Source organism: Pipistrellus hanaki (assembly GCF_964339955.1).
Source record: "Pipistrellus hanaki genome assembly, chromosome: 2".
Taxonomy (NCBI): domain Eukaryota; kingdom Metazoa; phylum Chordata; class Mammalia; order Chiroptera; family Vespertilionidae; genus Pipistrellus; species Pipistrellus hanaki.
Window position 1 is genome coordinate 96,203,662 of NC_140504.1, and position 24,421 is coordinate 96,228,082.

General features: G+C 39.8%; 1 protein-coding gene across 3 annotated transcripts in view; it reads left to right on the top strand.

Annotated features, from left to right (window-relative positions):
* The window catches only part of HLTF (helicase like transcription factor), a 116,322-nt gene extending 93,898 nt beyond the window's left edge, over window positions 1–22,424 (top strand). For all 3 annotated transcript variants that reach the window (XM_084875932.1, XM_084875933.1, XM_084875934.1), the window contains 2 exons: window positions 9,216–9,296; window positions 20,202–22,424. In XM_084875932.1, coding sequence (XP_084732058.1) covers window positions 9,216–9,296; window positions 20,202–20,354 — 234 coding nt within the window. In that variant the 3' untranslated portion in view covers window positions 20,355–22,424. The remainder of the gene's footprint in view (window positions 1–9,215; window positions 9,297–20,201) is intronic.
* The last annotated feature ends 1,997 nt before the right edge of the window (window positions 22,425–24,421 follow it).

The window sequence follows — 24,421 nt, forward strand, 5'->3', positions numbered from 1 at the left end:
TGATTTTCCTTCTGGTTTTCTCTTTCCTTCTTGTTGTAGAATTTTCAGTCAGTCGACTACCTGTAGCTCTGGGCGATGTCCACTCTACATTTTAGTTGTATTCCATTGAAATTGTTGTGTGCTGCTGCGGTTAGATGTCTACCCGAGCAGCCATCTTGGATTCTCCCCCCCCACTGTTTTTTATTGTACTTCTAACTTTATGCCATTGTGATTTGAGAGATGCTTGATATGTCCCTGATTCTATTATATTCACCAGTTTATTCTGTTCATCAGATTTTGTATTCACTTGATTTTTTTAGATTCACTTGTTGATAGTTATGTATTTGTTGTTAATAATTTTTATCTTTACCTTTTTATTATTATTATTATTCAAGAATACTTTTTAGCATTTCATATAATACTGGTTTGGCAGTGATGAAATCCATTAGCTTTTTCTTATCTGTGAAGCTCTTTATCTGACCTTCAATTCTGAATGTCAGCTTGGCTGGGTAGAGTAATCTTGGCTGTACGTTCTTGCTATTCATCATTTTGAATATTTCTTGCTGCTCCTGTCTGGCTGCATAGTTTCTGTTGAGAAATCAGCTGACAGTTATATGTGTGCTCCCTTGTAGGTAACTAACTGTTTTTCTCTTCCTGCTTTTAATACCGTGTTTCTCTGAAAATAAGACATCCTCTGAAAATAAGACCTACTTATAGGTTTCCTTCTGAGTGAAATATAAGGCATCCCCCGAAAATAAAGCCCCCCTATGCTAAACATGAGAGATTTGGTCCACTGATTCTGAAAGAAATGGAGTCACAAGAAATTCACCAGGAAATTCAGGAATTGGATTGTTATGATGATGTTCCAGAAGATGATGACATGATTGTCATTGAATAAATGAGTAAATTCTTGATACTGTAGGATTCAGTTTGTCTGGTTTGTGTTGACAACTACCGTACTACCGTATAGGTAATAAATTTCCTTTATTTTAATTTAACAATAAATGTGTACTGTATTCTTCATGGAAAAATAAGACATCCCCTGAAAATAAGACCTAGCGCATCTTTGGGAGCAAAAATTAATATAAGACACTGTCTTATTTTCGGGGAAACATGGTATTATCTCTTTGTCTTTTGCTCTTGGAATTTTAATTATGGTATGTCTTGGTATGGTCCTCTTTGGATTCCTTTTGTTTGGGGTTCTGTGTGCTTCCTGTACTTGTAAGTCTATTTCTTTCGCCAGGTGGGGGAAGTTTTCTGTCATTGTTTCTTCAAATAGGTTTTCTGTATCTTGCTCTCTCTCTTCTTTTGGCACCCCCATAATTTGGATGTTGGTACACTTGAAGTTGTCCCAGAGGCTCCTTGCACTTTCATATTTTTGGATTCTTTTTTTTTTTCCCGGTTGGGTGTTTTTTGCTTCTTTGTATTTCAAATATTTGACTTGATTCTTGCAATCCTCTAGTCTGCTATTGGATCTCTGTATATTATTTTTTATTTTAGTCATTGTATGCTTAATTTCTAGTGGTCCTTTTTCATATCCTTGAGGGTCTCGTTAAATTTATCGTCCTTTTCTAGAAAATTTTTGAAAACTTTATAATCATGGTTTTTAACTCTATATGCAGTTGTTTGCTTTCCTCCATTTCTTTCATTTGTGACTTGTTTCTTTTTCTCCACATTTTGGCTGCTTCATTGAGTTGCTTTGGCTTTGTATGCAAGGTGTCCAATAGGGCCCAGTGGCTCAGCCTCCCAGGTTACCTGAGATGGACACTATTGGTGCACCCCTTTGTGGGCTGTGTGCACAGTCTTATTATACTTAAGTCTTGTTTGCTGTTGGTATCACTGGGAGGAATTGACCTCCAGGCCAATTGGCTGTGAGGATCAGCTGTGTCTACGCTGGGAGAACTTTGCTGGAGACACCCTTATGAGACAAGACTTGCAAAAGCCTCCTTCGCTCAGCTTGGATGGTGTGGAATCTCAGGGCGAAGCAGACAGCAATGGCTTTCTGTCAGCACTGCCTTATGAGGCCCATGGGTGTCAGTGTCCCTCAGTAATCACTGCAAGCACTTCTGAGAGAAACTGCCCTGGAGTTTCACCCGCTGCCAGAGAGTCCATTTCTCCCCGAATGAGTCTTGGTCCCTTGAATCTCTCCTGGAAGAGCATTCAGGAGCTTTTGTCACCCTCCTTGTTGAGAAAGCCAGCCGTGTATGCAGTTGCCAGCCCTCTCCATATGTGCCTCCATACCTCTGCCTTCCACAGTTTCTCTGAGTCTCAGTGTGCTTTTCTCTTTCCTGACAGTCCAGTTTCTCCCTGTATGACTCTCAGTTCCCAGATTCTTGCCCGGAACTGGAGTTTAGAGCAGTCGGGAGCTTTTGTCTCCCTTCTAATTGAGAACGTCAACCCACATACTCAGTTGCCAGCTCTCTCCACACTTGTGCTCCGTACCTCTGCCTTCTGAAGCTCCTCTGAGTCTTAGTGTTCTTTTCTCTTTCCTTCTAGTTGTATAATTTCCACTCAGCCAGCCTTCCTGTGGTTCTGGATGATGTCTGTTTTGTCTTTGTTGTAGTTTTGAAATTTTTGTGCGAGGCAGCAGTTTAGGTGTCTACCTATGCTGCCATCTTGGTTTCTCCTACAGCAGTACCTTTAGCATTTCTTGTTTTGCTGGCTTCATAGTAATAAACTTCCATAGCTCTTTTTTGTTTGCAAAGCTCCTGATTTCACCTTAAATTTTGAATGATAACCTTGCTTGGTATAGTATTCTTGGATTCAGTCCCTTGTTTTGCATGACTTTGTATATTTTGTTCCATTCCCTTTTGCCTGATGTGATTCTGTTGAGAAATCAGTAGATATTCTATTGGGGGATCCCTTGTAGGTAATTTTCTATCTCTCTCTGGCAGCCTTTAAGAGTCTTACTTTGTCATTGATATTTGACAATTAATTATGATGTGTCTTGGTATCAGTTTCTTTTGGTTCATCTAGTTTGAGACTCTGTGTGCTTCTTGGACTTGTGTTGTTTTATTCGTCCCAACATCAGTGAAGTTTTCTGTCATTATTTTTTCAATCAGATTTTCTATTCCTTGCTCCGCTTCCTCTTCTGGCTTCCTTATTATGTGGATGTTGTTTCATTTTATCTTATCCCAAAGCTCCCTTAAGCTCTCCTCCTGCTTTTTAACTTTTCTTTCCAGTTGCTGCTGTGCTTATGTGGTTTTTTAAAATATATATTTTTATTGATTTTAGAGAGGAAGGAAGAAGGAAAGAGTTAGAAACATCAATACAGAGAGAGAATCATCAATCAGTTGCCTCCCACACACCCCACACTGGGATTGAGCCTGCAGCCTGAGCATGTGCCCTTGATTGGGATCGAATCTGGGATCCCTCAGTGAATAGTCCAATGTTCTATCCACTGACCCAAACCAGCTAGGGGTTGGGTTGTTTTTTCTGTCTTGTAACTCACTGATTCTAGTGTCCTCAGCTGCTTCTAGTGTACTGTTAAACTTTCCATGTGTTCTTTATTTTGGCTGTGTCATCCTTCATTTCCCCTTGATTCATCTTCATTTCCTCATGATTCTTACATGTTATTGAATTTGTCTTTCATACTTATAACCGTTGCTCTTAATTCTTTCTCTGACAAATAGCTTGCCTCCATTTCATTTATGTCCTTTTCTGGTGATTCCTCCCTTTCTTTTGAATGTGGTTTGTTTCTTTGTCTCCCCATATTTGTTGTTTCCTTGTGATTATTTCTACATATCACATCAAACTGCTATGTCACCTAGAGTTTTTGAGTTTGTCTTATATGATAGATGTTTTGTAGGACTTAGTAATGCAGTCTTTCCAGTCTTCTGGGCTGGGCAATCTAGGGATGCCCCCTACTTGAAACATAGGTGTTCTCTTCTTGTATTTGTGTCTTGAGTGTTATTGTCTTGTTCATGAATGGATGGAGTCTCCTCTTTGGGTGTATGGTTATGTGGCTCGCTCTCTACCACATTGGCCAAAGAGGATAAAATTCACCTTGACAAGACATGACACAAAGGGAACAAAACGTAAATGTACTCACAATACTGATAACCCCACTATAAGTGACCACTAGGAAAAAAATAACACAAATGGGAGAGAAAAGAGAGCACAAATGATATTGAAGATAGAGAAAGTGATATGAGAAAAAGGAAGGAAAGGAAAAAAAAATGTATATATAGGAAGAAAACACCACAGAACAAAGATAAACTGAAAAATACAAACAACAAACACCCAGAAAAAAAGGTGGGTCCAGAAACTCTATAGGCAGAGTTAATATACAGAAAGTAAGGTTAAAGAATCTCATGAATATGGGGAGGACCTTGCTTCAGTATAGAGGAGACAGAAAGAGGATGAGTGGTTAAAAAGAAAAGAAAAAGAAAAAAAATTAAAAATTAAAAATAAAAAAAATAAAAGTAAGATAAATTAAAAATAAAAATTGAAGAAAAGATAATGTGGAAAAAATAAACAAAGAAAATAAAGAAGTATTTTAAAATAAATGATTAAAAAAATAAAAATATAAAGTGAAGTGTCATTCATTTTAGCTGAGTGTTAATGCCCTATGGGGGCTGGGTTAAGATACCATTCTTCTGTATTGTCTGCCACTTATCAATTTCCTGTTAGGGAGTCAGCACTGTTTTGAAGTTCCAAGCGATCTGTTTGTACCTATCTCCACCGCCTTGACTGCCAGTAGGAGGACCAATCTGACCAGTTAGCCTCTCTGCCTGCTGTCAGTCTTAATCTGTTAAGTGTCTGTTTTTGACAGGGCTGTAGTTAGGGAGGTTGCTGTATTGCTTTCCAGGACTGAAGAGCCTCTCATTAACCCAGTCCCTGAGCGTTCTTAAGGGCTATTCAGATTATTTTTGTGTCCTTAGTACCACTTAGAGTGTAGTCTGGGTGTGGCAGTATTGGTTGCCTAGAGACTGCTGGGAAGAGCTAGCTCTTCAGGTGAAAATGGCTGGTTAGGTCCTCAGTATTAGGAATGTCCCAGTGCCAGACTTCAGGTCACCTCTCCCCAACCTTCTCTGCTCCATACCCTCTCCCCAGACTCTTCAAGTCCACACCTCCACCTCCAACTCAGCTAAGGGTGAGTGTTTGTATTTGAAAGGGTTTATGAACTTGGTGTAGTGAATAAAAGCAAAGAGGGGAAACAACTCCTCCACTGCAGGTCTTCTCCCCCTGGCACCACATGGCTTCAGCAGTATTTCAGGCCGCCCTCTCTAGGCTCAGCCTCTTGCAGCTCTGGACTTAGATTTAGAATCCCCTGCCGTCAGCAGCCCTGTGGACTTCCTTTCCACATTCAGATACTACACTTGTCTTGGTGCCGTGCAGCTTCCTTCTTACCCTTCCGGCTCAGAGATCTTGTAACTCCCTCCAGCCCAGATCCCAATCGTACTGTTCTCTGACCTTGCCAGCTGCAAATTGTCTCACCAGCTGTGTCTACTTTTGCAATTTCGGGTAGATGTTATTCGATTTAGATGCTTCTGGCATAGGTCACATCTGCCTATTCAGCTGCCATTTTGTCTCCTGTCTCTTATTTCCCATTGTGTTCTTTATTGAAGCTATGTCATTCTTCATTTCCACTTGATTGTTACACATGTTGGTGAATGTCCATCCAGCCTTTCTGCCTCCTTACAACCATTACTCTGAATTTGTTCTCTGACAATTTGCTTGCCCCCATTTTATTTACTTCCCTTTCTGGTGATTTCTCCTTTTCTTTCATGCAGGAGTTGTGTCTTTGTCTCCCCATTTTTGCTATTCCTTTGTTATTGTTCCTATGTATTAGATCAAACTGCTATGCACTCAGATTTTTTTTTTTTTTAATTTGTCTTATGTAGTATATATTTTGTGGAACCCAGTGGTTCAGTCTCTCTGGTCTTCTGGGCTGAGTATTTTAGAGATGCCCCCTATTTGAGATTTTTGGGTTATCTTGATGTAGTTGGGTCTTGAATGTTATTGTCCTGTTCATGGATGAAGTCTCCATTCAGGGTTTCTGGTTATGTGGCTCCTCTCTACCACGACATGCCAATCAGTGTGGAGGTGCTAACTGAACAGCACAAAATAATACATAAGACACAACATAAAAGGAACAGAACACTGTACACAAGACACCTATATCCCCAATATGAGTGGCCACCAGAGCAAAGAGAATCAGGAGAAGAAAGAGAGCAAAAAAAGATCGTGAGGGAAAAAAAGGAAGAAAAATTAAAAAAGGAAAGAATATGGAGAGACAACACAACAAAACAAACAAATAAACCCAAAAGCACAAACAAAACACACACAAAAGAAGGTGGGTTAGAATCTGTAGATGCAGAACTTAAAAACAGAAAAAAGATTAAGAAATTGGATGAATAGGGGAAGAGCCACTGTTTAATACAGAGGAGGACAAAGGAGAGTGGATAAGAAGAAAAAATATTTATTTTTTAATTTTTTAAAAGGAATAGAGGAGAGAGCAGATAGGCCTAAATTTAGGAAGTGAAACTATTTAAAAAGGAGAAGAAAGGAGCAAGAGAGAAGGGAAATAATATTGAATAGTTAAAAAACAGAGAAGAAATTACTGTTTTATTCTTCTCTGCTCCTACTCAAGGGGAAATTGAGTAGGAGCAGAGAAGAGGAGATTAGATATATGAATAAGTCAACAGAGACTACAATAATAACATCGGTAAAGCAGATAAAGAAAATTACTTTTTAACAAGTGGTAAAAAGAAAGAAAAGGTAAAAGCTAAAGTGGGGAAAGTAGAAGAAAAACAGGATGAAAAAGGGAGAAGTGAGGAAGAAAAAGGTGAAAATAAAATAGAATAACAATTAAAAAATAAAATTAAATATATACTACTAAGGAATTTTTAAAAACTATTTAAAATGTGGTGTCATTCACTTTAGCCGTGTTTTAATGCCCCTTGTGAGCTGGTTTAGGACCCTACTCTTCTGTTCTATCTGCCAATTCTGGGCTTCCTGTTAGATAGTTCCTGACCACTGTCTTTGGTGATTAGCACCATGCTGAAGCTCCAAGTGATCCACTGCTCCTCTGCTTGTGTCTATCTCCATAGGCATTGGCTGCAAGCAGGCAGGACCAATCTGATGCTTTGCATGTCTGCCAGCTGTCAATCTTAATTACACAAGCATCTGTTTCTGTCAGGGCTTAAATAGGGTTGGTGCTGTTTTGCTATCTGGGGATCAAATGGATGTATTTTCCCCTACCCACGGCTACTCTTCCGAGAGTGGCCCAAAATATAGCTCTGGCCTTTGTCAGAGATCCTTGTATGGAGACCAGTGGTATGGCTGGCAGCCTGGTGTTTTTATCAGTCTGGTTCCCAGAACAGTGGGGCGCACCAGTGCTTCTTCCAACCCAGCCATGAGGGCTTTTGGGGGGCTATTCACAGCCTTTGTTTCCTTTTCATAGTTCTAAATGCAGGCAGGGTGTGGCAGGCCATATTCCCTGCCTTGAGGCCATTGGGAAGGGCTAGCTCTTCTGGGGAGAAATGGCCACTTGGGTTTGGAGAATTACAGAGTCCTGGCAATGTCTCCCAGCCCTGTCTCTCCTCAGGCTCTACAAATCCATACCTCTCTCTGCACCAGAGCCTAGGGTTAGTTTTTGCAACTGATAAGTCCCATAATCTGGGTTTAGCAAATAAAAGTAAAGACAAAACAAAACAAAAGCAAAACAACTCAGGAACTGGGTTTTTCTCCCCACAGCACCAAATCACTTGGGTTGCTTTTCAAGCTCTTTTGGGGTGCAGTTTCCTGCCATTGTGATCCCAGGTCTAAATTCCCCAGGCACTAGCAGCCCTATGGGCTTTCCTTTTTCACAATTGCGTATTATACCTGTTGCTAAGGTGTTGCTGCTTTGGTGCATTGCAGCCTCCACCTCACTTGGCCCAGAGGTCCAGCATCCCTCTCTAGTACAGATCCCCACTCCTACTATTCTCCAGGCATCCTCTGCACTTCCTTATTGAAAATTATCTTCTCTAATTTGTTTCTAATGTGTTAATTCTGGGTAGATTTTCTCCATTTTAGTTGCTTTTTCCAGTCTGGCTCCGGTGCGAAGGTGCATGACATGTCTGCTTATTTGGCTGCCATTTTTCCCCCTCCCTGTCTTTTCTAGACTGCATAACTGTATTTTTTCAGTTATTCTTCCTTTTTAGTTGATTTACTGTTTTATTCTTCACCATAAGACTTTCTGTGATAATGCTTATGTTAGAGCTAGTGTTACTTTTTTAGTTCAGTTTTGAAGTCAAACTGATTTCAAAGATAGATACAGAAAATTACATCAATAAAATCTTAATATTTTGGACTTTTGATTACTCTTGAAATCCTTTTTGTACTTTTTTGTTTTTTTTTAATGACTGGAGGAAAGTGAAAAATAGAACCAAAGATCAGCAAAAGGAGAAAAAAATTTTCATAAGTGGACCCTATTACATCTTTTCTGATACAAATTAAGTTATTTAAAAGGATATGTAAAGGTTTTTCCTCTCTGTTAAGCTGATATAGATCTACTTTAAAATTGGGGGGGGGGTGGAGTCAGGAAATATTATGTGATTAATTAATAATCATTTACACTGTGTGATTTCTTTGTATCAGGCCCTGCTGGTTAAATAGTAGAAGTACTGTGGTGAAATGATTTGGGAGAGTACCTGCCTATCAAAGTAGTGATTGGAAGTCTGAAGAGAGTATGGATTTTTTAAAATATATTCTTATTGATTTCAGAGAGGAAGAGAGAGATAGAAACATCAATGATGAGAATCATCGATTGGCTGCCTCCTGCATGCTCCACACTGGGGATCAAAATGGCAACCTGGGCATGTGCCCTGACCAGGATTTGAACTGGGACCTCCTGGTTCATAAATCGAAGCTCAACCACTGAGCCATGCCAGCCAGGTGGGGAGTATAGATTCTTTGTCCCATAGCATTTATAATGTCAGTATTCCTGGCTCAGTTGGTTTGAGCATCATCCTATACACCAAAAGATTGAGGGTTTGATTTCTGGTCAGGGCACATACTCAGGTTGTGTGTTTGATTCCTGGTCATAGTGCATAGTGGGGTGATGATGGAGGCATTGGTACTTCTCTCTCACATTAATGTTTTTCTCTCTCCCCCTCTACCTTCTCTAAAATAATGAAGAGATATCCTCAGATGAGGGTTAAAAACAATGGGAGAAAATGGTGAATGAATACTGAAATGAAAGAGAAAGAACAAAGTGGTAATAAAGCAGATCATGTTCTGTTTTTTAGGCCTGGAATCCAGCTGCAGAAGATCAGTGCTTTGATAGATGCCATAGACTTGGACAGAAGCAAGAAGTCATCATCACAAAAGTGAGTTTTTTTAAGCCATTTATCTTAAAATTAAGTTTTAAAGATTTTCAAGTTATACAAATAATGCATGAATATTTAAAATTTATAAATTAATATACACATTTGTATATTTATTTAAATTTTTTAAATTTTTTTATTATTGATAGTATTATAGATGTTTCTCTTTTTCCCCTCCACCTGGTTTCCACCCCACCCCAGGTGTTTGCCATCCTGTTGTCTATGTTCATAGGTAATGCATATATGAATATAAGATCTTTGTTTCATCTCCACCCACTCAACACTCCCTTCTGAAAATTATCATTCTATTCCATTTCCATGCCTCTGATTCTATGTTGTTCACCAGTTTGTCTTTTTTTTTTTTTTAAATCTTTATTGTTTATATTATTACAAATGTTCCTCATTCCCCCCCCCCTCCCATTGCTCCCCTCCACCAGGTTCCCACCCCACCCTCTGCCCTTTCCCCACCTCCCATTGTCCTCATCCATAGGTGCACTGTTTATGTGCAGTCTCTTCCTGCACACCCCCCATTCCCCTTTTCCCCAAGAATCGTCAGTTTACTCCCCTTCCATACCTCTGATTATATTATATTCACCAGTTAATATTGTTCATCAGATTTTTTAATTCCCTTGGTTTTTGGATTCACTTGTTGGTAGGTATTTGTTGTTCATAATTTTTATCTTTATTTTCTTTCTCTTCCTAAAGAACCCCCTTCAGCAATTCATATAATTCTGGTTTGGCAGTGCTGAATTCCTTTAGCTTTTTTTTATTAGTGAAGCTCTTTATCTGGCCTTCGATTCTGAGTGATAGCTTTGCTGGGTAGATTATTTTTGGCTGTAGGTTTTTGCTATCCATCACCTTGAATATTTCTTGCCATTCCCATCTGGCCTGCATGGTTTCTGTTGAGAAATCAGCTGATAATCGTATAGGTGCTCCTTTATAGGTAACTACCTGCTTTTCTCTTGCTGCTTTTAATATTCTCTCTTTGTCTTTTGCTCTTGGAATTTTAATTATGATGTATCTTGGTGTGGTCCTCTTTGGATTCCTTTTGTTTGGGGTTCTGTGCACTTCTTGGACTTGTAAGTCTAATTCTTTCACCAGGTGGGGGAAGTTTTCTGTCACTATTTCTTCCAGTATGTTTTTGGTATCTTGCTCTCTTTCTACTTCTGGGACCCCCATAATTCTGATATTGGTTCGGTTGAAGTTGTCCCAGAGGTTTCTTACATTATCTTCAACTTTCTGGATTCTCTTGTCTTCTTGTTTCTGCTGAGGAGTGTTTTTTGGCTTTTTAAGTTCCAAATCTTTGACTTGATTCTTGCGATCTTCCATTCTGTTTTTAGGACTCTGTATAATATTTTTTATTTCAGACAATGTATTCTTTATTTCTAGTTGATCCCTTTTTATTTCTAGTTGATCCCTTTTCATATCCTCATAGGTCTTGTTTATTTTATCGGCCTTTTCTAGGAAATTCTTGAAAAACCTTATAAGTGTAGTTTTGAACTCTATATCCAGTCGCTTTTTGTCCTCCATTTCTTTCATTTGTGATCTGTTTCCCTGTCTCGGTATTTTCACAGCTTCCCTGAGTTGGTAGGGTGGCTTTGTGTGCTAAGATATCCTATATAGTTCAGTAGGTCAGTCTCCTAGTTACCTGAGGTGGACACTCTTGGTTTTCCCTTTTGTGGACTGTGTGTACAGCCTTGTTGTTGTTAAGTCTTGATTGTTGTTGGTATCACTGGGAGGAACTGACCTCCAGGCCAATTGGCTGTGAGGATCAGCTGTGTTGATGCCAGGAGACAGCCTTATTCAACTAGGCTGGGAAAATTGCAAAAGTCTCTGTGTTCAGCTTGGATGAGGCTGAGTTTCAGGGTGGATCCTACAGCCTTGGCTTCCCATCAGCCCCGCCATATGAGGTTCCTAAGTCTCAGTGTTCCTCAGGGTTCTTCAGTACTCACTGTAAGCACCTCTGAGAGAAAGGTACCCGTGAGTTTCACCCGCTACCAAACGGTCTAGGCTCTCTCCAAATGAGCCCGGAACTGGGGTTCACTGCCGTTGGAAGTGGGGTTGGAAGTGGAGTTCAGAGCAGTCGGAGCTTTGTCTCCTTCCTGCTAGGGCAATCTAGCAGCAGAGTCAACAGTCCGTCCTCTGCGTGCAATGTGCGCGCCTCTAGGACTGCCTTTTGCCGCTCCCTTGAGTTTCTGCCTTACAGCCCAAATTCCCTCTGTATGAGCCTGGCTCCCCATGGTCTCACCTAGAACTGGGGTTCAGCACAGTCCGGAGCTTTTATCTCCTTTCCGCTAGGGAATGCCAGCCAGGCACTCACCTGCCCACTCCTCTCCAGCTCCGTCCTCTCCCACGCGCGCACCGTGTCTCAATACCTTAGGCTTTTACAGCTCCTCTGATTTTCCTTCTGGTTTTCTCTTTCCTTCTAGTTGTAGAATTTCCAGTCAGTCAACTTTCCTGTAGTTCTGGATAATGTCCAGTTTGTATTTTAGTTGTATTTTTTTGAAATTGTTGTGTGAGGCTGCAGTTAGGCGTTTACCTATGCCGCCATCTTGATTTCTCCACCAGTTTATCTTGTTCATTAGATTTCTTATTTATTTATTTTGATATTTAGATTCAATTGATGATGGATATGCATTTATTGCCATTTTATTGTTCATATTTCTTCCTCTTCTCCTTTCTCCTCTCCTCTTCCTCTTTTTTAACATATTTTATTGATTTTTTTACAGAGGAAGGTAGAGGGATAGAAAGCTAGAAACATCCATGAGAGAGAAACATCGACCAGCTGCCTCCTGCACACCCCCCACTGGGAATGTGCCCGCAGCCAATGTACATGCCCTTGACCGGAATCGAACCTGGGACCCTTCAGTCCACAGATCGACGCTCTATCCACTGAGCCAAACTGGTTTTGGCATCTTCTTCCTCTTCTTAAAGAATACCCTTCAACATTTCATGTTATACTGGTTTGGTGGTGATGAACTCCATTAGCTTTTTCTTATCTGTGAAGCACTTTATCTGACTTTCAATTCTAAATGATAGCTTTGCTGAGTAGAGTAATCTTGGTTGTAGGTTCTTGCTATTCATCACTTTGAATATGTCTTGCCACTCCCTTTTGGCCTGCATAGTTTCTGTTGAGAAATCAGCTGACAGTTGTATGGGTGCTCCCTTGTAGGTAACTGCTTTTTTCTTCCTGCTTTTAAGATTTTCTCTTTGCCTTTAGTCTTTGTAATTTTAATTATGTGTCTTGGTATGTTCCTTTTTGGGTTCCTCTTGTTTGGAACTCTGTGCTTCCTGTCTATGTCCATAGGTAATGTGTATATTTATATAAGACTCGTAAGTCTATTTCTTTCAACAGGTAGGGAAAGTTTTTTGTTATTATTTCTTAAAATAGGTTTTCAATCTCTTTCTCTCTCTTTTCTCTTTCTGCACCCCCATAATGCGACTATTGGTAGGTTTGGAGTTGTCCCAGAGACTCCTTACACTATCTTCATATTTTTGGATTCTTTTCTCTTTTTGCTCTCTGATTGTTTTTTGCTTCCTCAAATTTCAAATCATTGATTTGATTCTCAGAATTCTCTAGTCTAATGTTGAATCCCTGTAAATTATTCATTATTTTAGTTAGTATATGCTTAATTTCTGACTGATCATTTCCCATCTTTGGCATTCTTTTGAAGATCCTTGAGTAATCTTATATCCGTGGTTTTGAACACTGTATCCAGTAGTTTGCTTTCTTCCATTTCTTTCATTTGTGACATGTTTGTCTCTGCATTTTTGCCAGTTCCCTGCATTTGCTTCTATCTATTGGATAGAGCTGCTGTGTCTCTTGGAGTTGGTAGAGTGACCTTGTGTAGTATGTATTCTGTAAGGCTCAGTGGCTCAGCCTCCCAGCCTCCTGAGCTGGGTACTCTAGGTGCAACCCTTTGTGGGCTGTGTGCAGAGTCTTGTTGTAGTTGAGACTTGATTGCTGTTGACATCACTGGGAGGAATTGACCTCCAGGCCGGTTGGCTGTGAGGACCAGTTGCAACTACAGTGGAAGGAAGAGCTGCTGTGCACGATAAAACCCTATGGAGCAGGACTTGCTTCAGTGGGGCTATGGTGCTTAGTCTGCCCTTAAGTGTGTTGCTTGTGGATGTGTAGAGCTGTAATCTGGTATGGTCTAAAGTTGTCCACCAGGTGCACTGGCTCTTGGGTCTCCAGGAAGTGCAAAGTCAGCCACTGCCTGGGGCCACCTGGCAGGAGCAGCAGAGAGATATGCAGACTCCTCCTGTTTGTACTGGATTTGAAAGTATCCAGGTGGGGCCCAGCTGTGAAGCAAGGCAGACTGGTGCTGGTGCTAGTGCCAGATCTTGGGCCTTTTACTGATAGGTATGGGCTATGCTGACACCAGCTGCAGCTTGATTGAAAGATTGTAGGAAAGCCTGAAGCCTGAACCAGTACAGGACATTCATATGTAAAAGTTTCTACAAACAGCTTGGATGGGGCTGCAAATTGGATGGGGTGGGGTCTCAATGAATCACCAGGGCAGAGCAAACACATGTGCTCCAGGTTAATGGGGATTCCAGGTAATGGTTGCCAAGACAATCACCCCTGGGACAGGGGATGTCTAGGCATAGGAACAATGACCCCTGAAAGCTATTTCCAAGTTCCTGCCCCATGCCAGACAATCCAGTTCCTCCACTTATGTGTCTGGGTCCCTCAATGCTTCCTGGCACTGGAGCTCAGAAGGAGCAAATCTGAGTAAATTTGTGCCTTGATCTTTAAGAGGGACACCATCTCTGGCAGCCTTCATGTCCCTCTGCTACAATTCTAACTGGTTTTTTAGAGCCTGAAGTTACAGGGACTTTTCTCCCCAGCTCTGAGACCCTGGGTGGGGGTCTGGTGTGGGGCTAGGACCACTTGCTCCTTACAGGAGCCTCTGCAGGGATGATCTCTCTCATGGTTAAAAATATACTACATAAAAACTGTCAAAATATACTATACTAGAGTCCCAGTGCACGAAATTTGAGCAGTGAGGGGGCGTCTCCTCAGCCCAGCCTGCACCCCCTCCAATCCGGGACCCTTTGGGGGATGTCCGACTGTCAGTTTAAACCCCTAAACCTGCAGTTGAACATCCTTGTCAGAATCCTGGACCGCTGGCTCCTAATTGCTCACCTGCCTGCTGGCCTGATTGCCTCTCACTGCCTCTGGTGCTGGCCTGATCTTCCCTAACTGCCCCCCATGCTGGCCTGGTTGCCATTAACTGCCCCCCACTGCTGGCCAGGTTTCCCCCAACTCCTCCTGCCCCTGCTGACCTAGTAGCCCCTCACTGCCCACCCTTCCAGTCTTAATCACCCATAACTGACCTCCTGCGGCCAGGTTGCCCCCAACTGCCCCCCCCCCCCTGCTGTCCTGGTGGCCCCTCACTGCCTCCCTGCCAGCCTAATCACCCCTGACTATCCCCCATGCCCTTGCTGGCCTGGTTGTCCCCAACTGTCCCCCCTGCTGGCCTGGTCACCTTCAATTGCCCCCCACCCCCACCGGCCTGGTCGCCCCACACAGCCTGCTTGTTCAGTCGTTTGGTCATCTCTCACTAACACCCCTGCCAGCCTGGTCATAGGCAGCCATCTTTTGAGGGTGTGAGGGTCATTTTGTATATTACCTCTTTATTATATAGGATAAAGCCATAGTAATTAAACCAGTAATATTGTCTTGGGAATAGGATTAAAAAAAAGATCAATGGCCCTAGCTGGTTTGTTACTTTGTTATTCAAGTTTTCATAATATCTCTGCTGAGTATTTTTATATATCTTGTAATTACTCAGCTTTTTCATATTTCAATTATGAAACATATTTTAGCCCAGGCAAAATATGAATATCACTTTTATCCTCTTCAGAGAAAACCACCATCCCTTTCTCTATGTTTATATACATTCATACTTAATATATACCTTTAGGGTGGGAGCCAGATGGAGGAGGGCACAGGTGGGAAAATGGGGGACATCTGTAATACTCTCAACAATAAAAATAAATTTAAAAATTTTTCTGGGATCATACTTTATTATTTTGCAACATGCTTTCTTCCCCCTTTATAGTATATATTGGAGATTTTTATATAAGTACATTTAGATCAGTGATTCCCAAAGTGGTCTATATCGACCCCCAGGGGTCTATGACAACCTGCAAGGGGTCTACATCAGTGAAAAAAAAATTTGGGGGTCCATGAAATGAAAATGGGGGTCCACGATAGTGGATCTCAACATACACTGATAGTACCTATTTACTTACATTATATTATCTTATAATATAAAAACATATAAATTATTTATAAAAGTACCTATGAAGTAAAAAATTTATTATATATGTTTATAAAATTGTGTAAGTTGTAGGATAAAAACCTGCACATAATGATATACCAGTATCATCTTGTTACAAGCATACGCACAGTAAACATTCTTGCCAATTTTTGTCTCAAAGCTTTGCGAACTTGCACCGACTTGTTCAATTCGTCACTCTATAAATATGAATGTGAGAAAAATACGTTCATTCGTTTCCTGAATCTTGAATAAGAAAGTGCTGAGAAAATATTTAAAAAAATATAAACTGGTAGTTTATCATACAAATTATAGTGAATCAGTGTTATTTTGTTTGAGAATGCCGGAGAAAAGTAGGTACATTATTTTTTATTAAATTTTAACACTAAACTTCACTACAGTTAGAAATTTACAAAAAAATCAATATCAGGTAAGTAGGGGGTCTACCCAAAACCGAAAAACATGGCAAGGGGTCTACGGCACAAACAAGTTTGGGAACCTCTGATTTAGATCAAACCTATTCTTTTGCTTTCTATTGTGGTACGATATACATAATGTAGTATTTTAAATAATAAAAAGTATTTTTAAGTGTGCAATTCAGTGGTAGTGAGTACATTCACATTATTGTTGCAGTTGCAATCACCATCCATCTTCAGAACTTTTTCATCTCACACTGAGATTCTATACCCATTAAACATAACTCACCATTCCTTCCTATTCCCCCCTGGGAACCATCCTCTACTTCTTGTCTCTGAATTTGACTATTCTACAAACCCATTCTTTTTAATGCCTACATATAGATACATCATAATTTATTTCACCAGTCCCATTTACTTGCTAATAAAAATAGTGCCATAAAGAGCATTATATTACATGCATCTGTGCATATCCTACCTAATAGAGTGAATATGCTTATTGACCCTTATGCCGTTGTAAAGATGGCGGTGCCCACAGCCAATAAGTAGGGAATATGCTAATTGACAGCCCCGGCCTCAAAGTTGACGGTGCTCATAGCCACAAGATGGTGGTGCTCAGTCCCCTCAGTCTCTTGCACCTGCCTCCAGAGTCCCCCAGTTCCCTCAGCTGCCCAGGGCCAGCCCAAGGCACAGGCAAGCCTCGGATGGCAGTTGCACAGTTGCCCAGGGCCAGCCCTAGGAACAGGTAACCAGGGCTGGCTGAAGCTTGCGCTGCTGGCAGTAGCAGCAGCAGAGGTGTGATAGGGCGTCTCCTTCCCCTGATCACTGGATTGCCTCCTGTCCCTGAGGGCTCCTGGACTGTGAAAGTGGGCAGGCTGGGCTGAGGGACCCTCCCCCTCCAGTGCATGAATTTCATGCACTGGGCCTCTAGTATATAAATACTTCTTTCAGATAGGTTAAGAAATATAATTCTGGATTTATTATTTTTTATTAGATAACTTTCATGTTGTTTTCAAAGTAGATTTTATGATATATGAGAATTATGTAAATTTATTCTTATGTGATGGTCAAAAAAGTACCTTTTAATTTGTATTTACTTAAGACCTTGAGGATATTTCACATATTGGTATCTGTTGTTTGTTAATATTTTTTCTGTGACTTGCTTGTTTATATCTTCTGCTTAGTTTTCAAAAAGTACAAATACAATTTTATAGTATAAAAGATTTCTTCATACATTCTGATTTTAAATGTTTTGTTATATATATTGAATATGGTTTATCCTAGGCTTTTTCTTATCTTTGAACTTTATGTGTTTTTGTCATGAGAAAGTCTTAAAATTTTTATGATGTAAAACACGACAGCATCTTTCTTTATATCTTCCAGAATTTAGGTCTTCTTAGAACAGGCTTTATTTTTAGATTTTAAAACTGAATCTTTTAACATTTATCTCTGGTTTGTTTGAAATACTGTTCTTTATGATTCATGATATGATTCTAATTTTATTCTTTTTTTCCAATGAAGACCCATTTGCTTCATTATCATTTATTTTGAAAAGCCCATCTTTTGTAATTTTTTTTATTTGAAATTTCACTTTTATCATACATACTACATGAGTCTCTTAAGGACTCTCTTCTGTTCCATTGATATTTCTCTCTCTCTCTCTCTCTCTCTCTCTCTCTCTCTCTCTCTCTCTCTCATTGATTTCAGGGAGGAAGGGAGAAGGAGAGAGAGAGAGGAATATTAATGGTGAGAGAGAATCATTGATCAGCTGCCTCCTGCAAGCCCCCTATTGGGGATCGAGCCCGAAATCCAGGCATGTGCCCTTTACCAGAATTGAATTCGAGACCCTTTAGTCTGCAGGCTGACACTCTATCCACTGAGACATACCAGCTAGGGTAATTGACTTCTTTTTATCCTATTCTCAGGACAATATTACTGGTATAATTTACTATGGTTTTATATAGTAGTAGAGGCCGTGCAATAGGCTTTTCTTCCCTTGGCTTCCAGCACTGGTTTTCCTCCGGCTCCTGGAACCCAGGCCTTCGCTCCAGCCAGAGTCTGCCATCTTTGTCTGTGCTGCAGACTCAGGCCAGAATCTACTGTCTTTGCTGTAGACTCTGGCTGGAGTCTTCCATCTTTGTCTTTGTTGCTTCACTGCAGAATTCAGCCAGAGTCTGCCGTATTCACGGCAGACTCCGGCCGGAGTCTGTCATCTTCGTCTTTGATGCAGACTCCAGAGTCTGCAGTCTTCGTCTTCACTGCAGCCAGAGTGCTGCTCCTGTAGATCCCTTCGGTCCCCGCCCTCCCTCTCATAGCAGGCATCCCGATCAACAGACCACTCTACACCTGGAGCAGCTGGGTGGCGGCCATCTTTGGCCTTCTATTTTGCATATTCCCTCCCGATTGGTTGGTGGCCATAACGGAGGTCTGATCAATTTACATGTTTGCTATTATTAGGTAGGATACTTTGACAGATAGTGGGGCAAAATGCTCACATTATCCTTCTTTGTGAATATTGTATTGGTTATTACTATTACTTCTGAATTGCACTTTGGGTTTAGGTTACCAAATCTCATTTAAGAAATCTTGTTTGGGATTTATTGAATTTACAATTATAATTTGATAACTTGGTAACTATCCTATATAAAAATAAATAAATAAATAAAAAGCCTATGATTTGCACTAACCACCAGGGGGGAGACACTCTGACTGGTAGGTTAGCTTACTGAAGGGGTCTGGCTGATCAGGACTGGGTGAGATGGGCCAGACATGCCCTGGAGCCCTCCCACAATCCCTCCTCAGCCCCAGAGGTGCACAGGTGGGGTCCCTTGGCCTGGCCTGCACCCTCTCGCAATTTGGGATCTCTCAGGGATGTCAGAGAGCAGTTTGGCCCAACCTTGCAGGCCAGGCTGAGGGGTCCTCACCTGTGTATGAATTTCGTGCACTGGCCCTCTAGTCCTTTTAATAAAGAGTGTTTCTTACAGGAACTTAGGTAGTATCTCCTAAGTACATTCACATCTTTATTTTTTAAATGTATCTCAATACATAACAACTTTAGTTATTACAGTAACCAGAACTTCTAATAGTATTGGACAGCAGTAGTGATAGTAACAAATTTTTACTTGTTTCTGTCTCTGTTGGAAATGCTTTTATTGTTTTATATGAAATATGTTGTTTTGGGAAAGTTTCTAGTAGATGCCCTAAATGAAGTTGAGGACATTTATTTCTAAGTAAATATAGATTTTCTTTTATCTGGAATAAATGTTGAATTTTATCAAGTGTTTCTTAAGCATCTGTTGAGATAATCACTTTTCAGAGTGCTAACCGTTACACCATGGGGCCAACATGAGATAATCACTTTTCTTTGTTGTTTCTTCATGCTATGAATTATACCAAATAAAGGCTCATTCTTGCATTTCTGAGAAAATATCACTTAGCTTTTAAAATATAATGATATAATGATAAATTTATTTTTGCTAATATTTCACTTACAAAGCTGTATTTAAAGTGTTGTTTTTTTTTTTATGTGCTGACTTATTTGATGATGGGGTTTTAAGATGAAAAACGTCTTTATGGCCTTATTTTTTTGTATCAGGAAAATATATTGAGTGATAAGGGAATGTAATCTCATCTCTAGTTATTATATTATGTTCTAAATATTCTCACTGTATATTCAGGAAAAAGGTGGAACTAAATAGTTTCTAATAGGATATTATTGACCTGCTATTGTATTAAATCCTCATCTGAGAATATTTTTCCATTGATTTTTAGAGAGAGAGGAAGAGAGAGAGGGAAAGTCAGAGAGAAATATTGATGTGAGAGAAACACATTGATTGGTTGCCTCTCACACACCCTGGCCAGGGCCTGGGCTGGGAAGGGAGGAGCCTGCGACCGGTATGTGCCTTTGACTGAATTGAACCCGGGTCTGTTCCGTCCCTGATGCTCTATCCATTAAGCCAAATTGTCTAAGGTTTATTAACCATTTTTGAAAACTATAAAATACTATAAGAATCATTTTCATATTCTCAAGTTTTTATTATTTTAAATTAAATTTATTGGGGTGACAATTGGTCAATATGAACATATAGGTTTCAGGTGTGGGTTTCTATGTTTTAAGATCTGTATGTTAAAGATTTTAAACATGTGACCTAGACCTAACAAATACTTAATCAATTTACCTTCCCCTCCTTCCCCCTTTAAAGTTTATTGTGAAGGACTCTGTTGAAGAAAATATGCTGAAAATACAAAACACAAAGAGAGAACTGGCAGCTGGAGCCTTTGGAACAAAAAAAACAAATGCCAGTGAAGTGAAACAAGCTAAAATTAATGAAATCAAAACTTTAATTGATTTATAATTTGTGGGATTTTGGTAAGATTTGTTTGATCAGATATATAGTTGTTTTAGAAATGAGAAAAATACAGTTTTAGAAATGAGACCTCGTGAATATATCTTCTAAAAGGGGCATATTTTGTTTTTTTTGTTTGTTTTTTATCAGTGAAGTAGTATTACTGATACATAATCTCTTCTATATATGAACCTATTTTTAATACTATTGAAAATAGCAATAAGTTCCGTTATATATTGTGGCCTAAAAGAATTTTTTTTTTTTTTTGAGAAAAAAAGTTACTTTGTTATTCAAGTTTTCATAGTATCTCTGCTGAGTATTGTCATATATCTTGCAAGTACTCAGTTTTTTCATATTTCAAAGAAGGTAAAACCTTTTATACTTTGGACCAAATAAAGAGTTATTTTCTATGTTGGACACATTTGGTTTTCCATCAGTCCTCCTGTTTGTGATGCAATGGATTCAGCTGTCCTTATAAACTATTCATACATACACAGACTATAGAAAAGATTGGTTTTATTGGAATTTCAAAGACCATATTTGCATTCCACAACCAAACATGAGAGACCAAAGTCCAGGTTAGTAAGTTACTTGTAATTTTTTTTTTTTTACAGTTTCATTGAGATATAATTCATATAAGTGACTTGCAATATTATGTTCATGAAAAAGATTAGGGACTGTGTTAGAGTACTGCGTTCTCCATTTTAGTCAGATTCTATTCATTGCTTAAATGTAATGATGTGTTACTGTGTAAATATGGTCTGTGGGGATGAAAGGAAGCAAATTCTACTCAATTTGATTTAAATTATGGAATTGCTGAATAGATATTTCTATATATAGATAACTTTTATTTATGTAGGTTTTTTAAATGACTTTATACATTTTTATAATTAAGAAGATTACTATATGTGAGAGGTATAAAACCTGGATGGAAGTTGGACTGGATGACCTCCAAAATAATTCTGACTCTTAAAGACATCTTTAAGATGAATGAAAAAATGTCTTTGTTATTGTGTTTAGAACCTTCAGTAATTCATCCTTCCATCTATCTACAGAACTTATCATTCTGTTACTTTTTTGTTAATCAAACACAGTAGTTGCCAAAGAATTCTAGATGATTCTTTGAATCATATATAAAATACATAAGCTATAATTCAGCAATCAGGTTAGGCAGTCAGTGTTGTTTTTTTCCTTAAGGGAAACTTTTTATTTTACCCAAAGAAAGAAGAGATTAATTACTGTAATAGGAAAAGCTTTATGTTTGATGATCCAAAATAGAGAACACCTTATATTTTACTTGTAGTGTTACAAGTGACTTGACTGAAAGATAGGAGATTGAGGCAACATTGTGTTCTGGGGCACACATCTAAGGTTTGTGCTAAATATATTAATAGCTAAGTCCTCTCCTTCCTGTGTCCTGTCTCTTGCTTCAAGGAAACAGTGGGTTAGATTGCAAGAATTTTTCCAGTTTCTTGTCTCTTTGGCAGTAGGTGAGGCAAAGGATCAGCAGACCTTTCTACAGGGACAAGAGTGGAATAGTAACTTGGGGTTGGTCCACTAGCATTAAGGAACAATAGGAAAGTTCTTTACCTTATAGGACTAGCATTACATAAAAAAATCAGGTGGATCAGAATTTCAACAAATACAGTAAGTGGATTCTATATATGCCAGTACTTCAGAGAGAGTAAATACAAAAGGAGCCAACAAAAAAACATCATAGCCTAACTCTTCTGCCTTACAAAGGTAAAGTCTTGCAAGCTCACTATAGAGTTGAAGACTGCTTGCTTCTTTACCCAGACATTTACATACTTGTGTTTTTAAACACTTGTAATAAATTTGTTAAGTCATTTAAAAATACCTTTCTGTTTTTGTATAGGTCTATTAAATAGTGTTAAGTAAAACACAAGTTTAATCCATTCTAAGAAAATATATAGACCACTGGAATGAAAAGTTCACATTATGCTATGTTGTTAACTGTTTCATTATTATGTAGAAGTATCTTGAAGATATTGTATTCCCACTTGTGGTTCAAACTGAATTTTGTTTAAATTTAAAATCAATAAAGGTTTCAAAAATGTATTTGCTTCCTCAGTGCCATAATTTTAATGACTTTTTCTTTAAAGAAAATTTAATCTTTCATAAATATCACACTTCTATGAAGATGTCCATCTAACCTAATAATAGAGTAATATGCAAATTAACCATCTACCAGCCAATCAGAGTGAGTATGCAAATTAACCCAACATCTTTGCAAATTAATTAAAACAAAGATGTTGGGTTAATTTGCATATGCAGAGGAGGGAGGAGTGAAGACTAAAGACTAAAGACAGCATAGAAGGAAGAGGGAGGGAAAGTGGAAAGCAAGGCGGTGGCTGCTGAAGGGTAAGCACTGGTAGTGCGTGCGGGGTGGGGCAAGGTGTGCAGCAGTGGAGGCATGCGCCACTGTGGAGGCAGCAGCAGTGGGAGGCACTGGGGGTGGTGGGCAGCACAGGTCAGGTGGGCAGGGCAGGGTGCAGCAGTGGTGGCAGCATGTGCTGCCGCCAGGGGGAGGAGGTGGGAGTGGCAGGAGGAAACTCATCAGGCAGAGCAGGCAGAGGCTTTAAGCTTGGGAAGGGGCTGAGCCTGTGATCGGAGGTTCTGGGCTGGGTGGGGGGGGGAGGGGGTGACAACCCCTTCCCATGCCTAAACCTGGGGCAGAGGCTTTAGGCTTAGGAAGGGGCCAAGCCAATGACTGGAGGTGGGAGGGGGGGGGGGGAACACCTTCCCAAGCCTAAAGCCTGGGGTGGAGGCTTTTGGCTTGGGAAGGGACTGAGCTTGGGATTGGAGGGAAGGGGAAAATACCAATGGAAACATCCTCAGGTGAGGATAAGAAGAAAAATAAAGAAAGAAATGTCATATCCACCCTAACTGGTTTGGCTCATTGGATAGAGTATCGGCTTGTGTACTCAAGGGTCCCAGGTTCGATTCCGGTCAAGGGCATGTACCTTGGTTGCGGGCACATCCCCAGTAGGGAGTGTGCAAGAGGCAGCTGATCGATATTTCTCTCTCATTGATGTTTCCAACTCTTTATCCCTCTCCCTTTCTCTCTGTAAAAAAATCAATAAAATATATTTTTTAAAAAGAAAAAGAAATGTCATATCCTATGAAAGATACATCTTGAAATTGCTTAAAGAAAGTTGTCATTTTTCATGGTGAAGGGACTGGAGTCTGTGTTGATGAAAATACCTTGGTGGCTGTGGTGACTGGCAGTGGCTGCAGCAGTGGGGTGATGGGTCTGGTGCCTTCCCCTGATCAGCCTGGTCACCTCAAGCAAAGGGAGGCCAGACTGCGGCTTAGGTCCACTCCCAATGGGGAATGGGCTTAAGCCATCCATATGACATCCCCTGAAGGCTCCCAGTATGTGAGAGGGGGCAGGCTAGGCTGAGGGACCCCCTCCCCAATGCACGAATTTTGTGCACCAGGCCCCTAGTATTACTATATTAGTTGAGTTTCTTGCTTAGAAATCGGTGTATATAATTTTTAACTATGTTAAATGTCTTGATCTTCTAAAACACTGGTTCTAATTATTTTTTTAACCTATGATAATACCTATGTATAGTGGTATTGCTAAATAATGCACACTGCATTATTATAGATTTTGCTCTATTACAGCTGTAGGATTAGAAATAGTTAAGAAAAATAATCTTCTATTTATTATCAGTGAGTACCAATGAAATTATCCTCCTAAAGTATCTGTTTTCTGTTAGGGGACAGCAAAGACATTGGTATATTTTTTCTTTATTTATCATACTTGCCACAGTTCTATTCATTGGGATTTTGAAGATTACCAAAATTATAAAGACAGTTTTATGTTTGGCTCCTTAAAAAGAACTGAGATGTTTAACCTTAAATTTTTAACTATATTAACTTTAAAATATTTGCAAAATATGTACTATATATAACAGCTTACCCTCATTTAATTCACTATTGAATATACTAAAGACCCGGTGAGGGGGGTCCTCAGCCCAGCCTACATCCTCTCCAATCTGGGACCCCTGGAGGGATTTCCGATTGCCTGTCACAATCCAGGACTGCTG